Source organism: Malassezia japonica, chromosome 6, assembly GCF_029542785.1.
Source record: "Malassezia japonica chromosome 6, complete sequence".
Taxonomy (NCBI): domain Eukaryota; kingdom Fungi; phylum Basidiomycota; class Malasseziomycetes; order Malasseziales; family Malasseziaceae; genus Malassezia; species Malassezia japonica.
In genome coordinates this window covers 389,601-412,012 of record NC_083375.1, presented here as the reverse complement: position 1 = coordinate 412,012, position 22,412 = coordinate 389,601, and the positions used below count along the sequence as shown (strand labels likewise).

At 62.2% G+C, this 22,412-nt stretch overlaps 11 protein-coding genes across 11 annotated transcripts; 6 read left to right on the top strand and 5 right to left on the bottom strand.

The window, feature by feature from the left end:
• Nucleotides 1–146: 146 nt before the first annotated feature.
• On the bottom strand, nucleotides 147–4,301 carry SEC8 (Xaa-Pro aminopeptidase; the record flags this gene model as incomplete). The annotated part of the gene is made up of 1 exon (XM_060267279.1): nucleotides 147–4,301. One exon carries the CDS (start codon nucleotides 4,299–4,301, stop codon nucleotides 147–149), a length of 4,155 nt encoding a protein of 1,384 aa, XP_060123262.1.
• Nucleotides 4,302–4,361: 60 nt separating this feature from the next.
• Nucleotides 4,362–5,316, top strand: MJAP1_003350 (uncharacterized protein; the record flags this gene model as incomplete). The annotated part of the gene is made up of 2 exons (XM_060267278.1): nucleotides 4,362–4,501; nucleotides 4,524–5,316. 2 exons carry the CDS (start codon nucleotides 4,362–4,364, stop codon nucleotides 5,314–5,316), a joined length of 933 nt encoding a protein of 310 aa, XP_060123261.1.
• A 9-nt stretch (nucleotides 5,317–5,325) lies between these two features.
• Nucleotides 5,326–6,992, bottom strand: MPE1 (the record flags this gene model as incomplete). The annotated part of the gene is made up of 3 exons (XM_060267277.1): nucleotides 5,326–6,436; nucleotides 6,459–6,795; nucleotides 6,818–6,992. 3 exons carry the CDS (start codon nucleotides 6,990–6,992, stop codon nucleotides 5,326–5,328), a joined length of 1,623 nt encoding a protein of 540 aa, XP_060123260.1.
• A 108-nt stretch (nucleotides 6,993–7,100) lies between these two features.
• On the top strand, nucleotides 7,101–8,082 carry MJAP1_003348 (uncharacterized protein; the record flags this gene model as incomplete). Its single annotated transcript, XM_060267276.1, has 3 exons — nucleotides 7,101–7,156; nucleotides 7,285–7,480; nucleotides 7,618–8,082. 3 exons carry the CDS (start codon nucleotides 7,101–7,103, stop codon nucleotides 8,080–8,082), a joined length of 717 nt encoding a protein of 238 aa, XP_060123259.1.
• Nucleotides 8,083–8,138: 56 nt separating this feature from the next.
• On the top strand, nucleotides 8,139–10,403 carry MJAP1_003347 (uncharacterized protein; the record flags this gene model as incomplete). Its single annotated transcript, XM_060267275.1, has 7 exons — nucleotides 8,139–8,238; nucleotides 8,261–8,355; nucleotides 8,378–8,505; nucleotides 8,528–8,603; nucleotides 8,626–9,293; nucleotides 9,361–9,416; nucleotides 9,439–10,403. 7 exons carry the CDS (start codon nucleotides 8,139–8,141, stop codon nucleotides 10,401–10,403), a joined length of 2,088 nt encoding a protein of 695 aa, XP_060123258.1.
• A 61-nt stretch (nucleotides 10,404–10,464) lies between these two features.
• On the bottom strand, nucleotides 10,465–11,572 carry LIA1 (deoxyhypusine monooxygenase; the record flags this gene model as incomplete). Its single annotated transcript, XM_060267274.1, has 3 exons — nucleotides 10,465–10,511; nucleotides 10,535–11,052; nucleotides 11,076–11,572. 3 exons carry the CDS (start codon nucleotides 11,570–11,572, stop codon nucleotides 10,465–10,467), a joined length of 1,062 nt encoding a protein of 353 aa, XP_060123257.1.
• A 96-nt stretch (nucleotides 11,573–11,668) lies between these two features.
• MRT4 (mRNA turnover and ribosome assembly protein) lies at nucleotides 11,669–12,559 on the top strand (the record flags this gene model as incomplete). The annotated part of the gene is made up of 1 exon (XM_060267273.1): nucleotides 11,669–12,559. One exon carries the CDS (start codon nucleotides 11,669–11,671, stop codon nucleotides 12,557–12,559), a length of 891 nt encoding a protein of 296 aa, XP_060123256.1.
• Nucleotides 12,560–12,602: 43 nt separating this feature from the next.
• On the bottom strand, nucleotides 12,603–13,743 carry MJAP1_003344 (uncharacterized protein; the record flags this gene model as incomplete). Its single annotated transcript, XM_060267272.1, has 2 exons — nucleotides 12,603–13,414; nucleotides 13,437–13,743. The coding sequence occupies 2 exons, from the start codon at nucleotides 13,741–13,743 to the stop codon at nucleotides 12,603–12,605; spliced, it is 1,119 nt and encodes a 372-aa protein (XP_060123255.1).
• Nucleotides 13,744–13,871: 128 nt separating this feature from the next.
• On the top strand, nucleotides 13,872–15,914 carry MJAP1_003343 (uncharacterized protein; the record flags this gene model as incomplete). Its single annotated transcript, XM_060267271.1, has 2 exons — nucleotides 13,872–13,970; nucleotides 15,294–15,914. The coding sequence occupies 2 exons, from the start codon at nucleotides 13,872–13,874 to the stop codon at nucleotides 15,912–15,914; spliced, it is 720 nt and encodes a 239-aa protein (XP_060123254.1).
• Nucleotides 15,915–16,716: 802 nt separating this feature from the next.
• Nucleotides 16,717–18,661, top strand: MJAP1_003342 (ubiquitinyl hydrolase 1; the record flags this gene model as incomplete). The annotated part of the gene is made up of 3 exons (XM_060267270.1): nucleotides 16,717–16,803; nucleotides 16,901–17,413; nucleotides 17,444–18,661. The coding sequence occupies 3 exons, from the start codon at nucleotides 16,717–16,719 to the stop codon at nucleotides 18,659–18,661; spliced, it is 1,818 nt and encodes a 605-aa protein (XP_060123253.1).
• Nucleotides 18,662–18,735: 74 nt separating this feature from the next.
• On the bottom strand, nucleotides 18,736–22,343 carry ARP1 (centractin- actin- protein of the dynactin complex; the record flags this gene model as incomplete). Its single annotated transcript, XM_060267269.1, has 7 exons — nucleotides 18,736–20,310; nucleotides 20,333–20,613; nucleotides 20,706–20,727; nucleotides 21,158–21,348; nucleotides 21,371–22,179; nucleotides 22,203–22,267; nucleotides 22,290–22,343. 7 exons carry the CDS (start codon nucleotides 22,341–22,343, stop codon nucleotides 18,736–18,738), a joined length of 2,997 nt encoding a protein of 998 aa, XP_060123252.1.
• Nucleotides 22,344–22,412: the final 69 nt, after the last annotated feature.

Sequence of the window (22,412 nt, the reverse complement as noted above, 5' to 3'; positions counted from 1 at the left end):
ATGTTGCACGATCCCTTGACGTGCACTCAATACAGTACCACCATAACCTGGCCGTCCTGTGCTACTGTGCCTGAACAGCGTTGGAACGATGGACAACCACACCCAAGCCCTTCGCACCCTCATCAGCATGTCTCCACCTCATTACACTACATAGTAGCACCTACGCCCTCGTGCAGCTCAATCAGCAGCTCATTGTACCGCTGCTGCGTGACATCGCGCTCGGACGACGTGCCCGCATGCGCAATACGCGGCAACGGCACGCCCGACACAGGCCGCTCGCCTTTGCGTGCGTTGTCAATGCCGAGGCACAGATCAAGCGCTGCCTTGTACTCCTCAAACGTATGCTGCGCCTTGGTACGTCGCACCATCGCAAGCCACTGCTCCGGCTCGCGCGAGAGCATCTCCCAGAACTTTTTGCTGCGTTCGAGGTCGACACGCTGCGGCGCAGCCACGATGTTTTTCAGGTTCTGCTGCAGCGACAAAATGTTGCGGATCATCTTTGTCACACCGTGGCGGTTGATGGCCCGGAGGTGGCGTACGCCGTCGATCATCACGGCGTCCATCAGGATATCGAGGCCGTCGAGGACAAAGCGCTGGTGCTCGGGCAAAATCGTCTCTTTGAGCATGTCGTTGTACGCGCTCAGCTCCGTGTTGAGATCGACCACATGCGAGTCCGGCTCGAGCGAGCCGGCGTCGACAATGTACGCGCCTTCGGTAATCGCCAGGCGTAGGTAGTACAGCGTCTTGAGGCGCAGCTCGACGCGCAGCGTCATCAGCACGACATGGCCAAGCAGTCTAAACAGCCGGGGAATCTCGTCAAAGCGGCTAGCGAGCGCCGCACTGAGCGGCAGCGGCAGCTCATTTTCGGCCAGCGCCCGCTCGCTGCGCTCGTCGTCGGCGTCGGTCGCACGCAGATGCGCCATATGCTGCAGAATAAACTGGATGCTGTACTGCAAATGGCCCAGCGCAAGAATACGCTTGCGCGACGTAACAAGGTCTGCGCGTTGCACCGGCGCTGCCGCCGCGTACCGCCGCTCGATTTGCGACTCGGCGTACCGGATGTCGAGCGCACGCGTGCTCGACGGATCGGCCGTCAGCGCCTCGGTGAGGCACAAGTAGAGCTCCTTGCGCTGCGTCCACGTCGCCGCAAGCACGTACGGGCCGCCGCTGTGCGTCGCGTCCGCGTCCTCCGACACGAGCTGCTTGAAGCGCTCGTTGCACCGCTCGTAGTACTCGACAAAGACCATCAGAATCAGCCGCGAGTACGACGCGCGGTGGAACGGCGCGACCTGCAGCATGGTGTACAGACTGTCGACCAGTGCAATCACCTGCCCGACGCTCTTCACGATCGGACGCGCGGCGTGCGTGCGCTTGGCAGGCTCCGCGGCAAACGCCTCGGGGACGTTGGTGGCCGTCGACAAGAGAGTCTGCACCTTTTCTTCGAGCATCGGCAAAAACATGTGCTGCACAAACTCGCGCAGGAAGCCGCCAAAGCCACGCGCCGAGGCGCCGGCGGCGTCTTCGGGAAGTACGTGCGGAACGCGCGAGATAAACGCCAGTGTCGGCTGGAAGAGCACCGACACGGTAAAGGTAAGCGGGCGCACCAAGAGGCGGTGGCCCGCGCCCGTGTACTCATCTGGGCGCGTCGACGTGCTTGTGTTGACGAGGTACGTCGCATTCGCCGGGCCGGCGTCTTGCACGACGAGACCCGGAACAAAGGTACGCAGCGCTGTGTCGACCTTGTCTTCGGAGCGGCGTACGGCATTCTGCTGTTTGCGCAGGTCGGCCATGCGAAAGAGCGTGTGGCTCTTGTCGCGCTCGTAGCCTTTGGTGCGCAGCAGCTCGTTCAGCGAGGGTGCAGATACGCTTGCTGACGAAACGGCCTGCGTGTCTTCGGACAGGTAGTCGTGCAAAAGCGCACGCACTTCGTACTCGACCGCCTGCCAGACACGCGCCAGCGCCGTCGTGCCGAGCTCTGCCGAGGCGCGGTCGGCCGCGGCGGCGTCCTTGACGTCTGCGCGGCTAAAGATGGCGCCCGCGACGTCCTGCACGACGCGGTGGCCTTGGAGCATGGCATCGAGCTTGGAGAAGAGCGTCCAGAAAAAGTCGCGCATCGTGTCCATGTCCCGCTGCAGCGCGGACAGCTCGTGCTGGTTTGTCTTGCTCTTTTCCGCGAGCTGTGCGGCAGAAAGCAAGGAAAACGACTTGCGCACGCCGTCTTCCATAAAGGACGCGGTGAGCGCAGAAGGCGCAAAGAACACCGACTCGGACCGCGCCGCACCGGCCATCGTGTGGCGGTGGGGATCGTGGCGGCGGTCCACCTCGTCGATCGTTGCATCGACGAGCTGGTGCACCTCAAACGGCAGGCGCTGCCCAATCATCTCGAGCGCATACCCAATCTTGCCGAGGCGCGCAAGGCTCTCGAGGAGCATCTCGAGGTAGAGGAACGAATCTTTTTCGGGGTTCTGCGCTGTCTTTTCGTCGACGGCATGCTCGGCCTGCGTCTCGAGTTCGTGGTCCGCATCGGCACTCAGGTCCAGGTCCCGGTCGAGGTGCGTATCGGCCTCTGGCGCATCGTACACGACGCGGCCGCGGAGGAGGTGCATGAAGCGCGCGAGCTTGGTCGGCCGCGCGCCACCGTCGACCTCTGGCGCGTAGTCTGCACCAAAGAGAACGTCCGGGAGGGCGTCCTGGCCTTGCACGTAGCTCTTCCAGCGCGCGTCGCAGTAGTACGACTTGAGGTACAGGTGGTTGTGCAGCTCCTCGATGAGGATCTCGAGCAGCGAGTGCTCCTGCGAGCGCAGGTACGTACGCAGATCGGCCGTCGCGCCGACCTCAACGAGCTCCTCGCGCTGGATCATGCGCAGCGAGCGCATCAGCAGCTGCGTCGCTTGGAGGAACTGCTTCTCGGACATTAGTGTCTCGAGCTCATCGGGTACATTGCGCAGCTGCTCGATGAGCGCCAGGACACGCATCGCCTCCTTGACGCTCTGAATACGCTGCCACATTTGCACAAGGTCTGCACGGCGCGCGCCGAGCGCGTCGCGGGCGTTTTGCAGCTTGGCACGCGTGCCAGAGACATGGTCCTGCGCCTCGCCCAGTGACTGGATCATGCCGTGGTTCACCGTGATGGCCATCGCAAACGACTCGTAGTGGTCGTCGAGCGTGCCTTGCAGCGTGCCTTCAATAAGCGAGTTGAGCGACGTAAAGTCGACGAGGCGCTCGCGCAGGCCGCCGTTTGGCAAGAGCGACAGGACGAGCGCCAGGGGATTGAATCCATCGTCCATCAAAAACGACCACTCGGCTTTGAGCTTGCGCAGCACCGCATTCAGCGCACGGAATTTGGGATCGTCGGACGGCGAGACGTAGTCGTTGATCACGCGGCTCGCCTGGGGCACCATCACCTGGGACGTGCCGCTCTTCTCATCGGGGTCACTGTCGCCACGCAGAATGCGCGCCGTCTGGCGCTTGCGGCCCGCGGCGACAAGCGCACTCAGCACCGCGTCGAGGGCGGCCGGCTGCCGCTCCTTGGTCAGCGAGCCGACCTCCAGAGCATCGGCGGGGGGCGCAAGTGCCGCAGGCTGTGGCGACGCACGCGACATGGATGGCGCAGGGCGCAGGCGGTCGCGCACGCCGAGCATCGGCGCCGCCGGCTCCGTCTTGGGTTCAGGCACAGGCTCGGGCTCGGGCTCGGGCACAGGCTCGGTCGCACGCAACGCCTCTTCGTACGGCGTCAGCGCCGGGCGCTCCGGCACGGCCGCGCGCGCTTGCGCCGCGTACGCGCTGTGTGTGTCGCCGACCGACCCGCGCGGCGTGACGGCGTACTGCGCATACACGTCGTTCGGGGCGTACGTGTCGACCGACGGACGCGCCAAAGTATTGTATCCGTCAACCGAAGGACGCGCCATCGCGTTGTATCCCTCAGTAGGCGGCCACGCCGGTGTGTTGTATCCGTCGACCGACGGACGCGCCGACGCGTGTTGGTCGACCGACGGCCGCGCCGACGCGTGGTAGTCGACCGACGGCCGTGCAGACGCAGTGTAGTCTATCGATGGCCGGCCGCCCTGCGGCACCTCGGCAGGCGCAGGCGCATAGGCAGCCTGCGGCACCTGCGCGTACGCCTCGCTGTGCCCCTGGGCATAGGCGGCGGGCTGCGGAGCCGTGTTCGCTCCGCCGGCGTGAAACGCGTTGTGGCCAGGCACCGCAATCGGCCCTTCGGTCACACCCGCGCCCGTCCCGAGCTGGGTATTCTCGTGGCGGATCTGGGGCCGGCGCTTCGAGCCGGTCGTCCGCTTCAGCATCGTCGTCCCCGCTGTCTGTGCGGTGAGCGAGGATCGGCCGAAACCTCCACGTCCAAGTGCATGGCGCAGGGCAGGGGCCCCAACTTTCCGGCGGCGCTGGCGATCGCGCCGAATGCCCCGGACGCTGGACATGGGACAGAGGCATGGCAGCACGATAGCGCAGCGGACATTGCCGCATTTGGGATTGCTGGGCGCATCTGGTACGTGTTTTCGCTGATGCAGGGAATCGGCTTTTCTTCTGATGCGCTACGTCGAGGACGACGCGTACGTGTACGACCCCCCGTGCTCCATGATTGGCAACGATGCGCCACGGACCGTGCTGGAGCTTGGTTCGGGCGTCGGGACTGCCGGCCTGGCGGCCGCTGCAGCGCTGCACCGTACCGGCCTTGGACACACGGTCGTGCTGACCGACCTTGCTGAGGTGTGCCCGCTGCTTGAGCGCAATGCGCGCACGACGCAGGAGCGTGGCGTCGACGTGCGTGTACATGCACTGCCGTGGGGCGATGCCGCCGCCGCCGCCGCCGTGCAGCGTGCGCTGCCGCGGCCGATTACGCACGTCCTGTGCTCGGACCTGGTGTACTTCCCTGAGCTCCTTGCGCCGCTCCTGCGCACACTCCTCGACCTGACGGCGTGCACGCCTTCGCCGGAAGTCGTGATCGGGTACAAGATCCGCTCGCTCACAAAAGAGCAGCCGTTCTGGGCCGCTTTTGGGGCATGGTTCGACTTCCAGGTCGTGTACTGCGCGCCGGCCACGCGCCCGACGGCGTGGGCGCCGCTGGGGTCGGATGCCACACATCTCGCGCACGGCCCGCCAGGCCAGGTGCCGGACGACTACTTTGTCTTTGTCGCGCATCGCCGGCCCGCGACGCTGCGCCAGGCGCCGCCGGCGTCGGATGCCCAGCTCTTGCAAGGTTTCCGCGTCGTCGAAAAAGAGCCGCACGAGGTGTTTGATACGGACATGTCGGGCGTCGACACGTTTGAGTGGCTCATGCTCAGCCGTACTATGTATGATTAGTAGAATACACTATCCACGCCGGCGCGGCGCTTTGGATTCGCGGCCGCCCGCATCGTTGTGCCGCCGGCGCTGGCCGGTTTCCGCCTCCTGCGAAGGGCCGGGCGGAGGAGGTCCGCCTGGGCCGCCTGGCATCGGCGGCATGCCCGGCATGCCCGGCATCGGCGGCGCGCTGCCCGGCGGAAACATTTGAAAGAAGAGCATCTGCTGCATCTGCATCTGCATCTGGAGCTGCATGCGCATCGGCATCGGCAGGTTGGGGTTCTGCAGCATGATGGCGAGCTGCTGCACCATCTGCGGATTGAATGCCGGTGGCTCACCCGGCCCCATGCCGGGCATCGGCGGCATCGGCGGCATTGGCGGCGGCGGTGCGGCGTCGTCCGAAGGCTTGTCATCGTCCTTTGCGTCCTTCGTCGGCTCGTTCATGGCGAGCTCGGCGGCGTGGGCTTCGTCGGCGGCCGCACTCGCCTCCTCGTCGACGCGCGTGCCTTGCTCAAACACCTCTTCGCTCCGCTCGATCGTCTTGTCGATGTACTCGCGCACCAGCTTGCGCTTCACGTCGTCGATCTTGAGCATTTCAATGTCCGGGATGTGCTTCTCGCACTCTGGGCATGTAAAGTCGTGCTCAAACAGGTAGGTCTGCACGCACTCCTCGCAGAACGAGGTCTGACAGCACGACGTCTTGACCGCGTCGCGCAGCAGCTTGGAGCAGTACGGGCAAGCGAGCGTCGGGTCCGACGGTACCGACTGGTAGACGTCCGTCTTGGACAGCGGCCGTGCACGCGCCTTGCTCCTGTTCCACGAGCCCGAGTCGGGTGTCGCGATGACGTACGAGCCGTCAGGCGTGACCATCACACCCGACATTTGCTCGGCCGTCGGCTGCTCGATGGTCTTGAGCATGCTTTTCGGAATACCCGTCGTGCGCTTGAAGCGAGGCCGGTTGTCATAGTCCTGGTTGTCGTTCGTAGGACACTCTTGGATCCAGTGCCCTTTTTGGCCACAGCGGTAGCAGATATAGCCCGCTGGGGGCGGCGGGCGCTCCGCTGCCGGCACGGTATACGGCTGGCCGGCGCGCGGGGGCGGCGCGCGCCGCGGCATGCCGGTGCGCTCGCGATAGGTTGCGCTGCGTTAGATTGGGCACGTACTGGGCCATGCGCTCCTGCGTCTCGTCCCACTGCTCGGTGGTCGCCTGGAACATGGCAGCGATGCGCGCAGCCTCGTCGCCGCCGTCTGCCGACGGTGCCGAAGGCGCCGCGCTCGGCCCGACCTCGCGGCCGTCGAAGCGCTTCGTCATCGGGCCGCGGTACGCGTGTGTGACAGGCGTCGGGGCACTTGGCTGGGGCTCAGAGGCGCCGCCAGTGGTCGGGGCCTGCATGTCGGCGACGTACAGCTGTGCAGTCCCCCGCCCCGGCCGCGACGGCGGCAGTCGGCGTACAACGACATGCGACGAGCGCGGGATGCTATAGTTGTCGTCCTTGTATTCTGTGTGAGGCCGTGTGCGTACCGTCGTCTGTATCCGCGTCGAACACCGCGAGGTCAAAGTCGGTGCCCTTGCCCATTTTGTTTTGGAGAATAATCTCCCGCTTGAGCTCCCATACGCTGATGCCGGTCCCATCGAAGGTCAGCCGTTGCGGCTCCTTCTGCGACCGGAACTTGTAAAAGACCGCCGAGGTCGCCATCACGTCGTCTGTGCGTTCCGGCCAAGCTTCGCGCCACGTGGATCACGTGAGAAAAGGCGCAAAAGCGGGTCGGTCTGCGTTTCTCCTTGCTCTGCGCGGGCATGGGCGATGGGCGCCCAGGATGAGTGGGACGCGCGTCTCGCGCAGGTCCGGATCTCGAAAGAGTACGTATGAGGCCATGCCCTGTAGAGGATGAGTCTATACAGAAGTGGGAATCTCTCCGAAACGATGAGGACACTCTATTTTTTCTTCTACTTCTGAATCCTCGTTGTGTGAGCAAGCTAACCGTTAGGGATCTGGACCGTCTCGTGATGGACTATTTTGTTGTCGAAGGACACAAGGATGCGGCCGAGGCCTTTAGTGCCGAGTCGGGCATTGTGCCGGACATGGACCTGCCCAGCATGGAAGTGCGCATCGCGACGCGCGACGCGCTCCTCCAAGGCGACGTCGTGGCGGCGATGGAGATTACCAACGAGCTCAATCCCGAGGTACGTGCACACCCGCGTCGAAAGGAAGATCCATTACATGCACCACGCCGAGCGGCTTGCTGCTGTGCGGAATACAAACCTAATCACCATCTTTCGACTGATCGACGCGCCAAACCGTGGAACAATACTTACTCCAGATCCTCGATACGAGCCCCCTGCTCTTCTTTCACATGCAGCAGCTGCGCATGATCGAGCTGCTGCGGAGTGAAGAGCTGGACGAGGCGCTTCTTTTTGCTTCCGAGCACCTCGCTCCGCTCGGCGAGGAACATCCCCACCTCTTGAGCGAGCTCGAGCAGACCATGTCGCTCTTTGTATTTGATATGCGGTCACCGACGCCCGCCATGCCGGCGTACGCCGCCGAGCTGTACGACACCGAGTACCGCAAGCGCGTCGCCGAAGAACTCAACGCAGCGATCCTCGCCTCGCAGAGCTACAGCCCGACGGCGCGCCTCGCGCGCCTCGCGCACCTCTTCTCCTACGGCCAGCAGCTCCTGGGGCCGGACGGGCCGGGAAAGACGGACTTTCCGCGCCTCGACCTCGCAGGGCTCTTGTCGCGCTCCTTGCCAAACAGCCGCGAAGAGGCGATGACCACCGAAGAATAAATAACGATAGTGTACAGTGTAGAATAGTCACGAGGATATGTGGAGGTTGCGACACGATGCCACTCCGCGCGGCGCCCCCGGCGCTTAAGGATGCGGGCGCGTATGTGCAGCGTGCGAACGAGGTCGAGGGCGTGGACCCTGTGGTAGCCTACTGGTGTATGTCGCGCGACTAACGCAGGCAAGTATTATGCGGCGCAGCTCGGGATTGCGCAGCCCAGCAGCGATCCAGCGTCCAAGACCTACCTGCTCGAGCTGATGGACGACCTCGAAAAGGTGCGTGGCGAAACTCATGCAGTGCAAATCCGAGCTCGAGGATAATGTGGCCGTGACTGACGATGCGGCGGGCCAGGCGTACGTCATGAACTTTGCGTTGAATATATTTTTGGGGGCGGATAACGAGGACCGCGAGGGACGTGCGTCGAGGTAGGTTGCCATCCTCACACAGGGGAACGGCACGGACGTTTGTCGCTGCAAGCCACTTTCTCGAGCTGCTCAAGGTGTTTGGCGAGGTCGACGAGGACGTACGTCGCGACACTGACACAGACGCGCCACAAGATCAAGTACGCCAAGTGGAAGGCCGCACAGATCTCCAAGGCACTCCGCGAGGGCGTGAAGCCTGCGCCGGGGCCGGCGAATGCAGAGGAGGACGAGGTGCTCGCGCAGCTCGTTACCCCGATGCAAATTGGCGAGGAAGCCGGCGGCGAGCAGGGTCCAGACGCCCAGGATACTGCTGACGAGGGCACGAATGCGGCCGAAACGCATGCCAAGGACGTCGGACCCAGCGACCCCACGTCCTTGCCGTCCGCGCCACCGACGGACCACGCGCCAACGCTCCCTCCTCCGCCCACCTCGGACCTCGGCACGCCGTCCGCGCCTGCGGCTCCGTCGCCAGTCGGAGGCGCCCCCAAGCTTCCCACAGTCCCTCAGGACGATGCGCGCTCGCCGCCCGTGCACGTCATTGCGCCGAGCGCGCCCCCCGCTCCGTCGCCGGCGCCTACGGCGCCGCCCGCGCGCACGGCCCACGTGGCACCGACCGCCCCCCCTCCTGCGGACGAGCGCGAGTGTGCACTGAGTGTGACCGAGATCGCCAAGGTGCAAAAGCTATCGCGGTGGGCCTCGAGCGCCCTGGACTATGAAGATGTAGACACCGCGCGGACGCACCTGCGCGACGCGCTGAGGATCCTCGACGCCGCGCAGGACGATCCACGTGTGTAGTCATGTGACGCGTCCCGGGCGCAAACCGAGCTGGCAACGCTGTACTTCCCGTCGAACACATAGCCAGACGATGATTGCTAGGACGTCTCTGAACCTGCTCCGCTCGGCCCCCCGCACTGGTGCGTTTTCATTATCTAACAGCAGCCTGTGCTCCGCGCCTTCTGTCGACCTCGGCTGTGCGCCGCAGCTACGAGGACACGATCAAGAACATTTACGTGCAGAAGGACTCCAAGCTGATTTGCCAGGGTTTCACTGGTAAGACCAGCACCTTCCACTGCCAGCAGGCTCTTGACTACGGCACGAACCTCGTTGGTGGTGTTTCGCCCAAGAAGGCCGGCACCACCCACCTTGGTCTGCCCGTTTTCGGTACCGTGCAGGAGGCCGTGGACAAGACCAAGCCCCAGGCGTCGGTGATCTACGTGCCCCCGCCGGGTGCGGCTGATGCGATCATCGAGGCTATCGAGGCCGAGGTCCCCCTCATTGTCGCCATCACCGAGGGCATTCCCCAGAAGGACGAGATCCGCGTCGCCAACGTGCTCAAGCAGCAGAGCAAGTCGCGCCTGATTGGTCCCAACTGCCCTGGTGTGATCAACCCCGAGGGCTGCAAGATTGGTATCATGCCCGGTCACATCCACTCCCCCGGCAAGATCGGCATCGTGTCGCGTTCGGGTACGCTGACATACGAGGCCGTCAACCAGACCACCAACGTCGGTCTCGGCCAGTCGCTCTGTGTGGGTATCGGTGGTGACCCTTACCCCGGCTCCACCACGCTGGACCTGGTGAAGCTCTACCTTGACGACCCCAAGTCGGAGGGTATCGTGATCATTGGTGAGATTGGTGGCAGCATGGAGGAGGACGCCGCGGAATACCTGGAGAAGTACAACAAGACCAGGGAGAACCCCAAGCCGGTCGTTGCCTTCATCGCCGGCCGCACTGCTCCTCCGGGCCGCCGCATGGGCCACGCCGGTGCCATCATCAGCGGTGGCAAGGGTGGCGCCGACGACAAGGTCCGTGCGCTCACGCAGGCCGGTGCCGTGGTCGCGGACAGCCCCGCCAAGATTGGTGAGCTGATGCTCAAGGCCATGAAGGACGCGGGTCGCGCCTAAGTACGTGCTGGACAGTATGCCAGTATCCGTAGCAATTGAGCGTTCTATACCGGCTAGAGAATTACGCAACCGAGTCCATCGGCTGGAACTGCGTGGGGTCGTTGTTGTCTGTGTCAAGGATAGAAACGTACATGCAATCTCGTCGAGGGCCACAATGCAGCTCTCCCGCACCACGCGGGGGGCCGCGAGGTCCTCGGCCCAGCGCCTGAGCGTCGCAACGACGGTGGCCTGCGCCGACTCGTCATCGCCGTCCGCCTCTTCCAGCACACCGCCGAGCGCCTCGGCGGCCTCGTGCCGCACCATCTCGTGCTCTGCACTGTCGTCCAGCACTTTGGACATGGCCGGAACCGATGCGGGGTGGCACAGTTCGCCGAACACGAAGCAGATCTCGTGGCGGAAGAGTGCGCTGCCGTCCTGCAGGCCGTCGGCAAGCGCGTGCACGGCCGGGGCCTCGGCCTCCTTGCCGCCCTGCTGCACGGTGTTGCGCAGGGCAAACATCGCGCGGTAGCGCTCAAAGAGGGGGAGGCTGCTGTCCAGCAGCGTCGCGCGGAAGTGCGGCACGTTCTTGAGCGTGTACACATTTTCCTCCGGCGTAGCCTCGTCCGGGACGTGGACAATCGCAGGCGCAGGGTCGATCGGTGCGGCGGCACTGCGTTAGAAGGAGGTACGTACCGAGCGGCAGCGTCGATCGCGTCGCCGTGCGCCTTGTCGCGCTGTTCTTTGACCTGTTGCTCGGCCTTGCCCGTGTCCGAGTTATCCAGCTGAATTTTGTTGATCGCGAGGTGGCACGTCTCGCGCACCGACACGTCAGGGTCGTGCAGGTATTGGTTGAGCACCGGAAGCGCGTCCGGAGACGAAATCGCGCCCATGGCCTCGGCGGCCTCGTGGCGCACCATCGCGTGCTCTTTTTCATCGGAAAGTACCTTGTTCAGGCACGGCAGCGCGCGCGTGTCCTTCAGCTGGCCGAGCACATAGGCCATCTCATGCTTGAGCAGCGCCGAGTCGTCGGCAAAGCCTTTGGAGATGATCTCAATCACGCGCTCCAGGCGGTCCTCGGAGAGCGACGCAAGACCCTTGAGGGTGAATAACGTACGGAAACGCGCATCGAGCTTCACGTCGCCGCTCGTATTGAGCAGCGACGCCTCTAGAGCGTCCAGATTCGGCAGCATCGCTTGTCAGGCACCACGCCCTTCGAAAAAGCGCTGACTAAATCGGGGAAAAAATTTCGTCGGCGGCGCCGCTCACTTCTCTTTCGAACGGACACGATGGCCAGGACCAAGCGCGCCAAGGTCATTTCGCTCACGCGCACCAAGTCAAAGACGCGGGAGCACAAAGAAAACTTTGTGGACACCGTGCGTGAGGCCGTGCAGCAGTACAACTATGTGTATATTTTTGCTGTGGGCAACATGCGCAACGCCTACCTCGACGAGGTGCGCAAGCTCTGGGCGGGCTCCAAGATTTTCTTCGGCAAGCTCCGTGTGATTGCCAAGGCACTCGGTGAGACGCCGGAGGAGGAGATCCGCCCGGGTCTCGGCAAGATTACTTCGCACCTGCGCGGTAACGTCGGCGTACTGCTCACCGACTCGCCCCCGGCCGAAGTGCTGGACTGGTGCGGTGACTATCGCCGCCTGGACTTTGCGCGCATGGGCAGCAAGGCCACCGAGACCATCGAACTCCCCGAGGGTCCGGTGCTCACGCGCACCGAGCCCCCAGAGACGTTGCCGCATAACATCGAGCCCCACCTCCGTACGCTTGGCATGCCTACTGCCTTGAAACAGGGTGTGCCGACGCTCCTGCAGAACTTTCCGGTGTGCAAGGAGGGCGAGAAGCTCACTGCGGACAAGGCCCAGATCCTCAAGCACCTCGTTGTTCGCATGGCCCACTTCCGCCTCGTTCCGATTGCGTACTGGTCGGCGGTCGGTGCGCCGGGCGACGAGCAGGAAGGCGCCGTTGTGACGCTTCCGCTCAGCGACGAAGACCGCGAAGTGGTGGAAGAGTCGCGCGCCTCGCTCGGCCAGAAGAAGAGCGCCATCCGGCCAGCTGCCACGGCGGATGACGACGAGGACGACGAGGAGATGGACGACGAGCCGAACGAAATCGACACGATCGAGAACCGCGACAATGCTATGATGCTGCCAGAAGACGTCCAGCTGTAGACAGCAAACGAATACGTATTTGTAGGGAATATCCGCACTATCATTACCGAAGGGGGAGATCGCCCGACTTTTGGTCGAGGTACACGCGGCGGTGCAGGGGCGAGGCGGTCGAAGGCACGTCGATGTAGAAGCGCTTGTATTGGTAGACGCCTTTTTCGTCCTTGACCAGCTCAATGTGCACTTCGCCTTCGGTCCACGTGCCGGGCTCGGAGCGGAAGCCAGAGCTGAGGTCGACGGCACGCATGCCCAGCGCATCCTTCGAGCTACCGACGAGCTCGCCGACGCTGTGCACCGTGTTGCGCAGCTTGCGCGTGATCCACCATGGCTTCGTAGGCGCCACGGGGGCGGCAGCGGGGGCGGGCACAGGCGCCTCCTCGGACGCCTGTTGCTGCTCCTCCCACCATTTCTTCGCAGCATCGACGCCGTCGAGCGCACGCTCCTTGAGCCAGTGCGCACCGTCAATCGTGCCGCTACGCACAATCTGCCAGTAGCTCAGCGCTTTGTCCTTGTCACGGCCTTCCACAAAGAAGTGCAGGTAGAGCGTGTCCTGGCCGGTCCGGGGGTTGATCGTGTGCATCGAAGCCACCGTCTGCGACGGGCGCGAGGGGTGCGATGGGGGGTTTAGGGGCGAGTAGTCGCTGAATTCGGTCAGCGACGTTTGGAAGTTGTACGGCCTCAAGAGGTAGGCGTGCACCTTGGGGTTCTTCTCGATGTACTTGCACGCCTCGTCGTAAATCACCGTAGGGCTGTTTTTGGCAAAGAGCTCGCTGGCCAGGGCGTAGACAATGACACCGGTCAGCGCCGCGCCGATACCAATAAAGAAGAAACGCGACGTGTTCACCGTGGCGCGGGCGACTGGGTCAGAGAGACAACGTACCTTTTTGCTCGCCTTTGAGCTGGTCCCACTTCTTTCCTTCGCCGACCCACCGGTCGAAGCGCGAAGAGCGCGTGCCAGCCGCACCTTCAGCCAGTGCGGTGCCTGCGAGGCCAAGCGAGGTTTGCTGGCGGCTCGCCTCGCTCTGTTTCATGCCCTCGCGCAGACGCTGGAGAAGCTCCGCTTGTTCGCGCGCGAGCTGAGCCTCCTTGTCGTTACTGGGCTTTGCATCCGTGGCCAAGAAACGCGAGCAGCTCGCCACAGGGATATACGCAATGCGGTGTGCCAGTGAAGGGCGTGCAAGAGCCATGCGAGGCATACTACTCATCGAAAGGGACCGCATGGCCGACCTTCTCCGCGATGGACGTTACCGAAGGAGAGTCACGTGGCGGGGTCGAAAGCACGGACCTCTGGGGGTGAGCGTTGCCCTGGTGCACGATGGGGATGAAACACAAGACGTATCTGCAGTCTCCGTACGTGTACGGCTGTGCCAAGTGCAAGACGCATCTGACCTCGTTGGATGCACTGATCAGCAAGGTAGGTGGACGCGAGAGCGGCGTGGCTCATGCGACAGGAATTCAATGGGCAAATGGGACGGGCTTTTCTCTTTGATAATGTCGTCAACGTCGACCTAGGCGAGGCAGACGACAGGCACATGCGTACGGGCAAGCATACTGTGCGTGATGTTTCGTGTATGCGTTGCAAATCCTATGTGGGATGGAAATATGTACGTATCCTCGCTGGCTGACGACTCTAGGACCGGGCCTTCGTTTCGGCGGAAAAGTACAAGGAAGGCAAATACATTCTCGAGACAAGCCTACTGGACGACGTGCAATGAAGCAGAATGGCTGCTGCGCACTTCTATCGTTTGGCCCGCTCGCGACACATACACACACATTCCAGCCAAGCGAGAGAGAAAGACGGCTGCGGTCGAGGCGCAGCCGTCCTTGCCCCGTTCTTATTGCCAAGCGATAGCGGTGCAGCAAGACCCTCCTCGAACCAGTACCCTGGCCGTCGATAGATGCACTAATATACCCCCGCGCCAAGGCATTCCACGTTCTATTACACCGCCTCAGGGCCACGTTCCTAGTCTTTGTTACGGCCAAATGGACCGCGGCCAACGCCAAGCAATCCGTGAACCTGACCCCGGAAATGGAGCTCTGCATGTCGCCGGCCTGCGTGTCACTCGACGACGCCGCTGCGGCCATACTTGCGCCCTGACCTATCTCTTTTTCATCTTTGTTGGCACGCGTCGGTTGCAGGGAGGTTATGCAGAGGAGAGTACGTACACCTCGCAATCGGCCACCGGTATACAAGTCCGAGTGCACGATCCAATAGGGAAACTATATCGCCTCGTGTCGATGACAACGCCGGCTCCGATTTTGTGTCAGCCACTCCCTGGCAGTAGGCGCATGCGAACCAACGCAAGGTTCGGACGGGGGACGTCGGAGTACATGGGTACCTGCAGGCGCACCTCGATGGCACTGAAATGTCGCAAAGACTGGTCAAATTAATAAGAATCGCCCTGTACTGTTCAATGTGTGGGTTATGTCACTTTTGTGCATACCCCCTGACATACGGAATAAATAATGATTGGCTAAAAAAAACGGGTGTGCTCGGAATAGCGCACTGCCGCAGGCAGCTGAACTCTGCGGCGTAGCCAAACAAGCCCGCAGAGCGTGCCAGTATATAGGGAAAGGACTGCGCGTTTGTGTTGTCCCTACACCACTACCCTCCCTCAACTTTGCCTACGAGCGCCAGACGCCAAAGGCCCTACCTACCCTCTTCAACACCCTCTTAGTGGAACCCTCTTGCTCAACTAACCTCTTTGCGCTAATCAACATGTCCCGTGTTATGCAGTTTGCTATTTTCGTCTTTTTCGCGCTTGCCGCGTTTGCCGCCGTTGTCCGCGCCGATGACAAGGTTGTCGACGAGGAGGGCCGCGAGGTCGTCTTCTTCGACTCCAAGGTCGGTGACCTCGACTTTGAGGACGACGCTACCGAGAAGCGTTCGCTGAACATTCGCGGCAAGTCGTCGTTCGGTCTTTCGGCCCGCCATATCAAGGAGAACTCCTTCACCCATGGCCCCAGCACCAACGAGAAGCTCCAGCTGGAGAACGTCAAGATCACCTGGTACGCCTCGGAGGACCTCAAGAACCCCGCCTGCGGTGATGAGAACTGGAACCCGAACAACAAGAACCACATTGGTGCCGTCCAGAAGTCCTGGACCAACGGTCCCCAGTGCGGTGAGTTCGTCCGTCTCTGCAACCCCAAGGTGGAGCGTTGCGTGAAGGTCCGCATCGTCGACGAGTGCGCTGGCTGTGCCCAGAACCATGTCGACCTGACCAAGAGCGCCTTCAAGCACCTTGCTACCACTGGCACGCTCGACGAGGGCATCACCACTGGTCTCCAGATGTACGCCAGCCACAACCCCAACCCGTGGGACTTCTCGCTCTTCGGCCCTCTGAAGCTGAAGAACTAAGTGTTGTGAACTTTATGTGACGAACCCAACTGTACTATCATGCCTGGCGCAAAAAAAGTTGAGCATTCTGCGAATGCCTTCTTGTTTCGATTTCTTTCCCCTGGGCGACTGGTGCGCCCAGAGGGCCTTTCCATCCGTGGTCAAGTTTCATGTTTCGTTTCCCTTGACACGTAGACGTTGTGCTGCATTTGTGACTGGATCCTCTTGTAGCCTTTCCCAATCTATTGCTTTAGACACTGATGTTTTGTGCGCTTGGTTTCTCCAAGATTCGCCATGCGCGGTCCCCAGGGCTTGGCAGATGCACAGGGTGTCCCGCCCCCTTTAGTAAACCTGGGGAATATTAATCAGAGCACCTCCAACTCCCAGCGGGTGCACAGGCACACCACCACAGATATACCCCCAGGTGCCGCGTGTGCTACGGTGATAGTGTCATCTTTACCTCTTGATCATGTCGTTCTCGTGGAAAGGAATATTTGGCATGAATGGCCAAGATCCGTCGGGATCGCAAGAGTCTCGCACGAATTCCTTCCGACGTACCGCGGGTCTCTCGCGCTCCGCCACCCCTGCGTCGAATACGCAGGGCGCAGCGCAGTCCGCTTCGCCGCCCCATGTCCTCACTACGCCGCAAGCCATACAAACTGCGCGAAACGGGGATGGACAAGCGCGCCTAGAGTCATCAAGTCCGGGGTCGGCAGGGACCCAGCCTAAGTCGCCACCAATGAACGCTGCGTCGCAGGGATCACCGTCGCAGTTCGGAAGGCAGGTAGGATCTGCGCCATTTCCCGCGTCGCTGGGCTGGCCGATGCCCGAATGGCAGAAGTGGGTGACCGACAATGGCCGCTCGGTGCACGAATCGGAGAATAAGGTTGCCTTGCTCGGCATCGAAAATGTATGTTAATTAGCAAAGGAAGAGGCTAACCGACAGTTTGGAAACACATGGTACGACTGCTCTATGCTCACCTAGTTACGCCAATTCTGTACTCCAGATCCTCTACTTTTGTCCGCCGCTACGCGAGGCGGTGATGCAGGTGGATGCAGCGGGCGTGTCGCCTGTCGTGAGACAGAACGACACGCTGCACTCGTCGCTCGTACGTCTCTTCCATGCCATTGCCCTGGGCTCGGCGCGTGTGGCTGCCGAGGCGGCGCAGGGGCCGCCCAAGCCCACGAATCCGTCGGGAGCGCCCACGATTTATACGCAAACGGTCAACCAGGACGCGATCAAGTCGTTCCTAGAGACCCTGATGCGCAATTGTGATCTCTTTGACAGCAGCATGCACCACGACGCGCATGAGTTCCTCAATTATATTCTCAACCAAACGGGTGAGGACCTCTCTGCGATCCGTGCCAAGCGCGGCAAGGCGCAGAGCCCCCGAGGTGCCATCGGCCCGGCACAGGACGCATTCTCGGCAAGTGCCGCTGACGATACCCAAAAGACGTATGTGTACCATCTTTTCCAAGGGATCCTCACCAACGAGACACGCTGTCTAACATGTGAAACGGTACGTTTTTTTTCTATTCTTCTTACCCAGATCTCCTACCGCGACGAAGAATTTTTGGACCTGTCGATCAATGTCTCGCCCTTTACGTCCGTCTCATCGTGCCTGCGTCAATTTTCCGAAAGCGAGATGCTGTGCGGCCGAAACAAGTTCTTTTGCGACTCGTGCTCGAGCTTGCAAGAGGCAGAAAAGAGGATGAAGATTCGGCACTCGCCCAACATTTTGGCCTTGCACCTCAAGCGGTTCAAGTGGGACGAAAAGGCTCAGGCATACGTGAAGCACGCGTGTCGCGTCGTGTTTCCGTTCGATTTGCGCCTGTTTAACACTTCGGACCAGTCGGACAATCCCGATCGCTCGTACGAACTCTTTGGTATCGTGATCCACGTCGGAGCCGGCGCGCACCAGGGCCACTACATCTCGGTCGTAAAGATCGGCAACCGCTGGGCCTTGTTTGACGACGAAACGGTGGAGTTTATTGCCGAGTCGGATATCGCCAAGTACTATGGCGACTCGCCGGAAATCGGCAGCGCCTACGTCTTGTTCTACCGTGCGACCGATCTGGACATGAAGCCGCGCCGTGCGCGGCTCGAGCAGCGGCCGCCCGTGCCGAGTGCCGCACCGAGCACGCTGTCTACCGCACCGCAGCCGAGTGCACCGCAGCCGAGTGCACCGCAGCCGCAGACGCAGACTGTGCAACAGAGAGTGCCGGTTATCGCGCCAGTCGCCTCGCCGGTCGCCTCGCCGGTCGCCGCGCCGGTCGCCGCGCCTGCACTCCAGCCGCTTTCGTCGAGTAGCGAGAGCGCAGGCGGCGGTGCGTACGTCGCGCCGCGGGCTATTCCGTTGCCGGTCGCCTCACACGGCGCGCCGGCACCCATCGCGCTTGCGCCGCCGATCATCAGTGATGGTGCGCAAGGTGTGCAGCCTGCGCCCGCGCTCTTTGCAAACGTGCCGTCGCCTACGATTCCGACCAAGCTGGATGCGTCTGCGCCCATGGCCGTGCCTGCGATGCAAGCGATGCCGCCTGCGCCCCAGGTGCATGCTCCGTCGGCGCACGAGTCGCCCGACGTTCCGAGCGTGTCCGAGGCGCCTGCGCCCGCGATGCCGCGCTCGCACACGATCAGCGACCTGTTCTCGCCGCTAAAGAGTAGCGAGCAGCGCCGACCGAGGGAAGAGGCGCCGACCAAGCGCTCCTTCTTTGGCCGTTCTGGACTGAGTCGGACCTTAAAGCTGGATCGTTCCGAGAAGAGTTAGTCTCATAATCGTCTTTGTTCGATCTAAACTGCATATATGTGGTTCTATATACGGGGGAGATTTCGTCACGAGCGTTACAAATCACTCGGTTGTCGTTCATGAGAATAGAGCTGGGTTCGTTTTTGCAAGACGGCGCGTGAGCGTTCGCGCATCGCAATGAGCTCTGCTTCGCGCCGCTTCAGCTGCGCCTCTTTCGATTGGCGCTGTGCGCCGGCATTCTTTCGTGATTTCCAAGCGCCGAGGAATCCAATCGTCGGCGAGCCCGCGTGGGGCGACGACTGGGAAGGCGGCGCCTCGTCCGAGGGCCACACGCCTTCGCTGCTTGGCCGGTTCGATTCAGGGGGGTGAGTATGGGCCACCGACGGCCCCTCGTCGTGCGGGTATGCATTCGAGCTAAACGATTTGGACCGATGGCTCATGCGGGGCCCGTCCACGAGCCCGATCGCCGGCGAGGAGTCGCGCGAGGAGACGGGCGAGGGCGTGTCGCTGTGGTGCAAAAAGAGGGGCTCGTGGGGCACTGCAGCGGGCGTGTCGTATTCCCGCAGGCCCGACGAGTCGCGCAGGCGAATCGGTGCACCGATGAACCCGCTCGGCGACGAGCGCGCGCTTGATGTGGGCGAGTTGAGTTCGAGCGCCTGACGCAGGTGGTCGTGTAGCTGCGTCGAGTGCAGCGCGCCGGTCCGGCCAGTGGTGTCCTCGCCCGAGCGCCGCGCCTGTGTCGGCGAGCTGTGCATCGAGTAGGCCGTGCGCTGTCGGGATGGCATGGGCTCTGCCGACGCCATCGGTGCGCTCGACTGCGGCACGAGCTTTGCGCGCGGCTTCAAAAGCGGTGCGTCTTCAGTCAGGTACGGATGCTGGAGATAGTCGCTGGGCTTCATACGCGACTGGGGGTCGTAGCGCAGCATCAAGTAGATCAGCTGAATAAGATTCTCTGACACATGTACTGGGAATAGCGGCGCAAATGGCACTGGTTCCTGATCCGGAAAGAGGAAACCAAGGCGCTCGGCATACTTGGCTGCCTCGGGCCAGTATCCTCCTCCCTGCAAGTGCGAAGCCGGTTCGGCAGCCGGCTTGCGCAGTGGCGAGCCGAGCGCTGCAGTGATGCGCAGCACCTGGTCGAGCTCGCTGCTGCCCGGAAAGAGCGGCTCGAGGCGCGAGAGCTCGGCCATAATGGTGCCCAGTGCCCAGACGTCGACCGCCGGCGAGTATTCCGGTGCGTGCAAGAGGATTTCTGGGGCGCGGTACCAGCGTGTGGAAACGTATTCCGTGTACGGCGGTGCGCTTTCCGCCTCCCGTGCGAGACCAAAGTCGGCGATCTTGACAATGACCAGGACGTCCTGCACGACGCGTGTGGCGCCTGGCATTGCCGGGTAGTCGCCAAGCCCCACAGTGGTGATCAATAAGTTTTCAGGCTTCAAGTCGCGGTGGAAGAAGCCGTGGGAGTGTACGTGGTCCAGTCCCAGGAGGACCTGTCGGAGAATGGAAGCAATGAGACCCTTGGCAAGTGGCCGACCCTTTCGTGTCTTGGTGAGTTGGTACAAGTTTCCTTCCATGCATTCAAACACAATGTGCAGCTCGCGGGTGGACGAAGGGAGGAATACGTCGTACAGCGGGATAATATGGTCGTGGGGTGGAATGATGAGCAGAGACTAGGTTAGTTGCGCAACGTACCCGCAGTTCGTTTAACTTGATGCAGTCGTCCCACGATGCAAACGGCTTCTTCATCCGCTTGATGGCCACGAGACGCTTCCCCGCGTATGCGGGACGCGTATAGCTGTGCTGCATCGCCGGCACCATCGCGCCACTGGGCAGCGCGCTGTGCCAGTCGGCGACATACACGGTGCCAAAAGAGCCTGTGCCGAGGCTCTTGATGATGGTATACTTGCGCTCGGCGTCATGGAAGCCGCTTGATGCCGCTGCGGATCCAAGGATGGAGGAAAACAAGCCATGCTCTACGGTGTGGGGCGCAGGTGGGGCCGGAATTCCGCGTAGGAGCGCCGCGGTGGACGGTGCGGTGTACGCACTCTTTCGCATCCGTGCGCACCAAACAAGTCCGGCACACCCATCTACCAGCGATGGCACAAAATAAGAGAGCACTAGACCACCTTCCTTTTCCGACCTGTTTGACAAGCGAGGACCGCCTTTGCACGTCGCGTACAAAGCTGTCTGTAATGGATTTTGGGCCGCGCCCCGCACCCAGTTCGCGAAGACGCGCCGCAAGGGCTGGGGAAGCGCCACCAACCAGTGCGCGCCGTGCACGCCCATATCCGTGCACCGACTAAGCAACAGACGAGAGCCAATCAGGAAACGAACGATACGGATCGGCACGTGGCCGTACGTGGCACGCTGATGCGCCGTCATTATGCTATGCATGATTGGGCGTTGGATGCCCAGGCACCGTTTGCCGTTGGGGCTGGCCAAAGCGGGGCGTTACATCGTCTGCACGGCGAGACCGCGTAAGTACACGAACGCGCAAGGGATAGATAGAATACGTACCTTGTGAATGCACCCGGGGTCCTCCTGGTATTCTTCCGCCGAGACCCACATCTTGCGAAAGGTGCTGAGGCCCGCAAAGATGCTGCCTCCGATCCACGTCGAGTACTTGCGCTCCGGCGGCGCAGAGATTTTAATCTTCATGTCCGGCGGCGCCAGGCGTTTCATTTCGTAGAGCATCCGGTCTCCGTACCCTGCATTAGTCAAGCAACGCACCCTTGGTCAGCGTCGTGCCGCCGCTCAGCACGATATTCCCATAGAGGCCGCGGCGCAGGTCGAGGTCCGCGCGCCCGATCGCGTCGCCGAGGATCTGGTGCGCCCCGGGGTCTTCTAGCCCGACGATCTCGGGGTGGAAGAGGACCTCAGGCGCGCGGAAGCGCTCCGAGCCTAGCTTGATCACGTTGCCGTCCGGGAGCGGAAACTCGACGATGCGCTTTGCGTCGCGGTCGTCGGCCGCCGCGGGAGGGGTAAATTGGCAGCACTTTTCCTTGATCGCCCGCACGATCTCGCGCTCGGCAGAGGTGTGCAGATAGTAGCCCGCCCGCCGCAGCAGCGACTGCAGGTGGTCCGACACGTCGCGCCCTGCGACGTCGATGCGCTGGATCGCGTTGGGCATCGCAAAGCCCTCGTATACAGGTACGGCGTGCGTCACGCCGTCGCCCGAGTCGAGCACCACGCCGGTGGTGCGGCCGGAGGAGTACAGGCTGAGAATCGCCTGGATGCTAATGTACATGGCCGGCACATTAAAGGTCTCGAAGAAGATCTGCGCCGCCAGCTCGCGGTTCGCCTTGGGATTGAGCGGCGCCTCGGTGAGGAGCACGGGGTGCTCTTCGCTGAGCGTCTTGAGCTCCTCTGTGTACATATGACTCCATATCCGTTCCATATCCGCCCAGTCCGTCACGATGCCGTGCTCCATAGGGTACCGCACCTTGAGCAGCCCACGCAGCTCCTGCGCCTTCTTCCCGATGAACCGGTCGCCCTCGACCGCGCCCGCCATCACGCGGGGGTGCTTCGGCCGGCCCACGCTGCGGTCAGATCAGCCACGTACAGGTTCGGAAAGAAGCATTTCGGCGTATCCTGCCCAGCAAAACCCGCCTTGATGGTGCCAGAGCCCTGCGTAAGTAGCACTGCGTACATTGTCGATCACCACCGGCTGGTTCGTCAGCACATCGTCAAACTCGGTCGCCATCGCCGTCCCACAGCGGAAGCGCGACGCGTTGTTGTTTAGTCAGCGCGTGGTCAACAGCCGCGCGCCCGG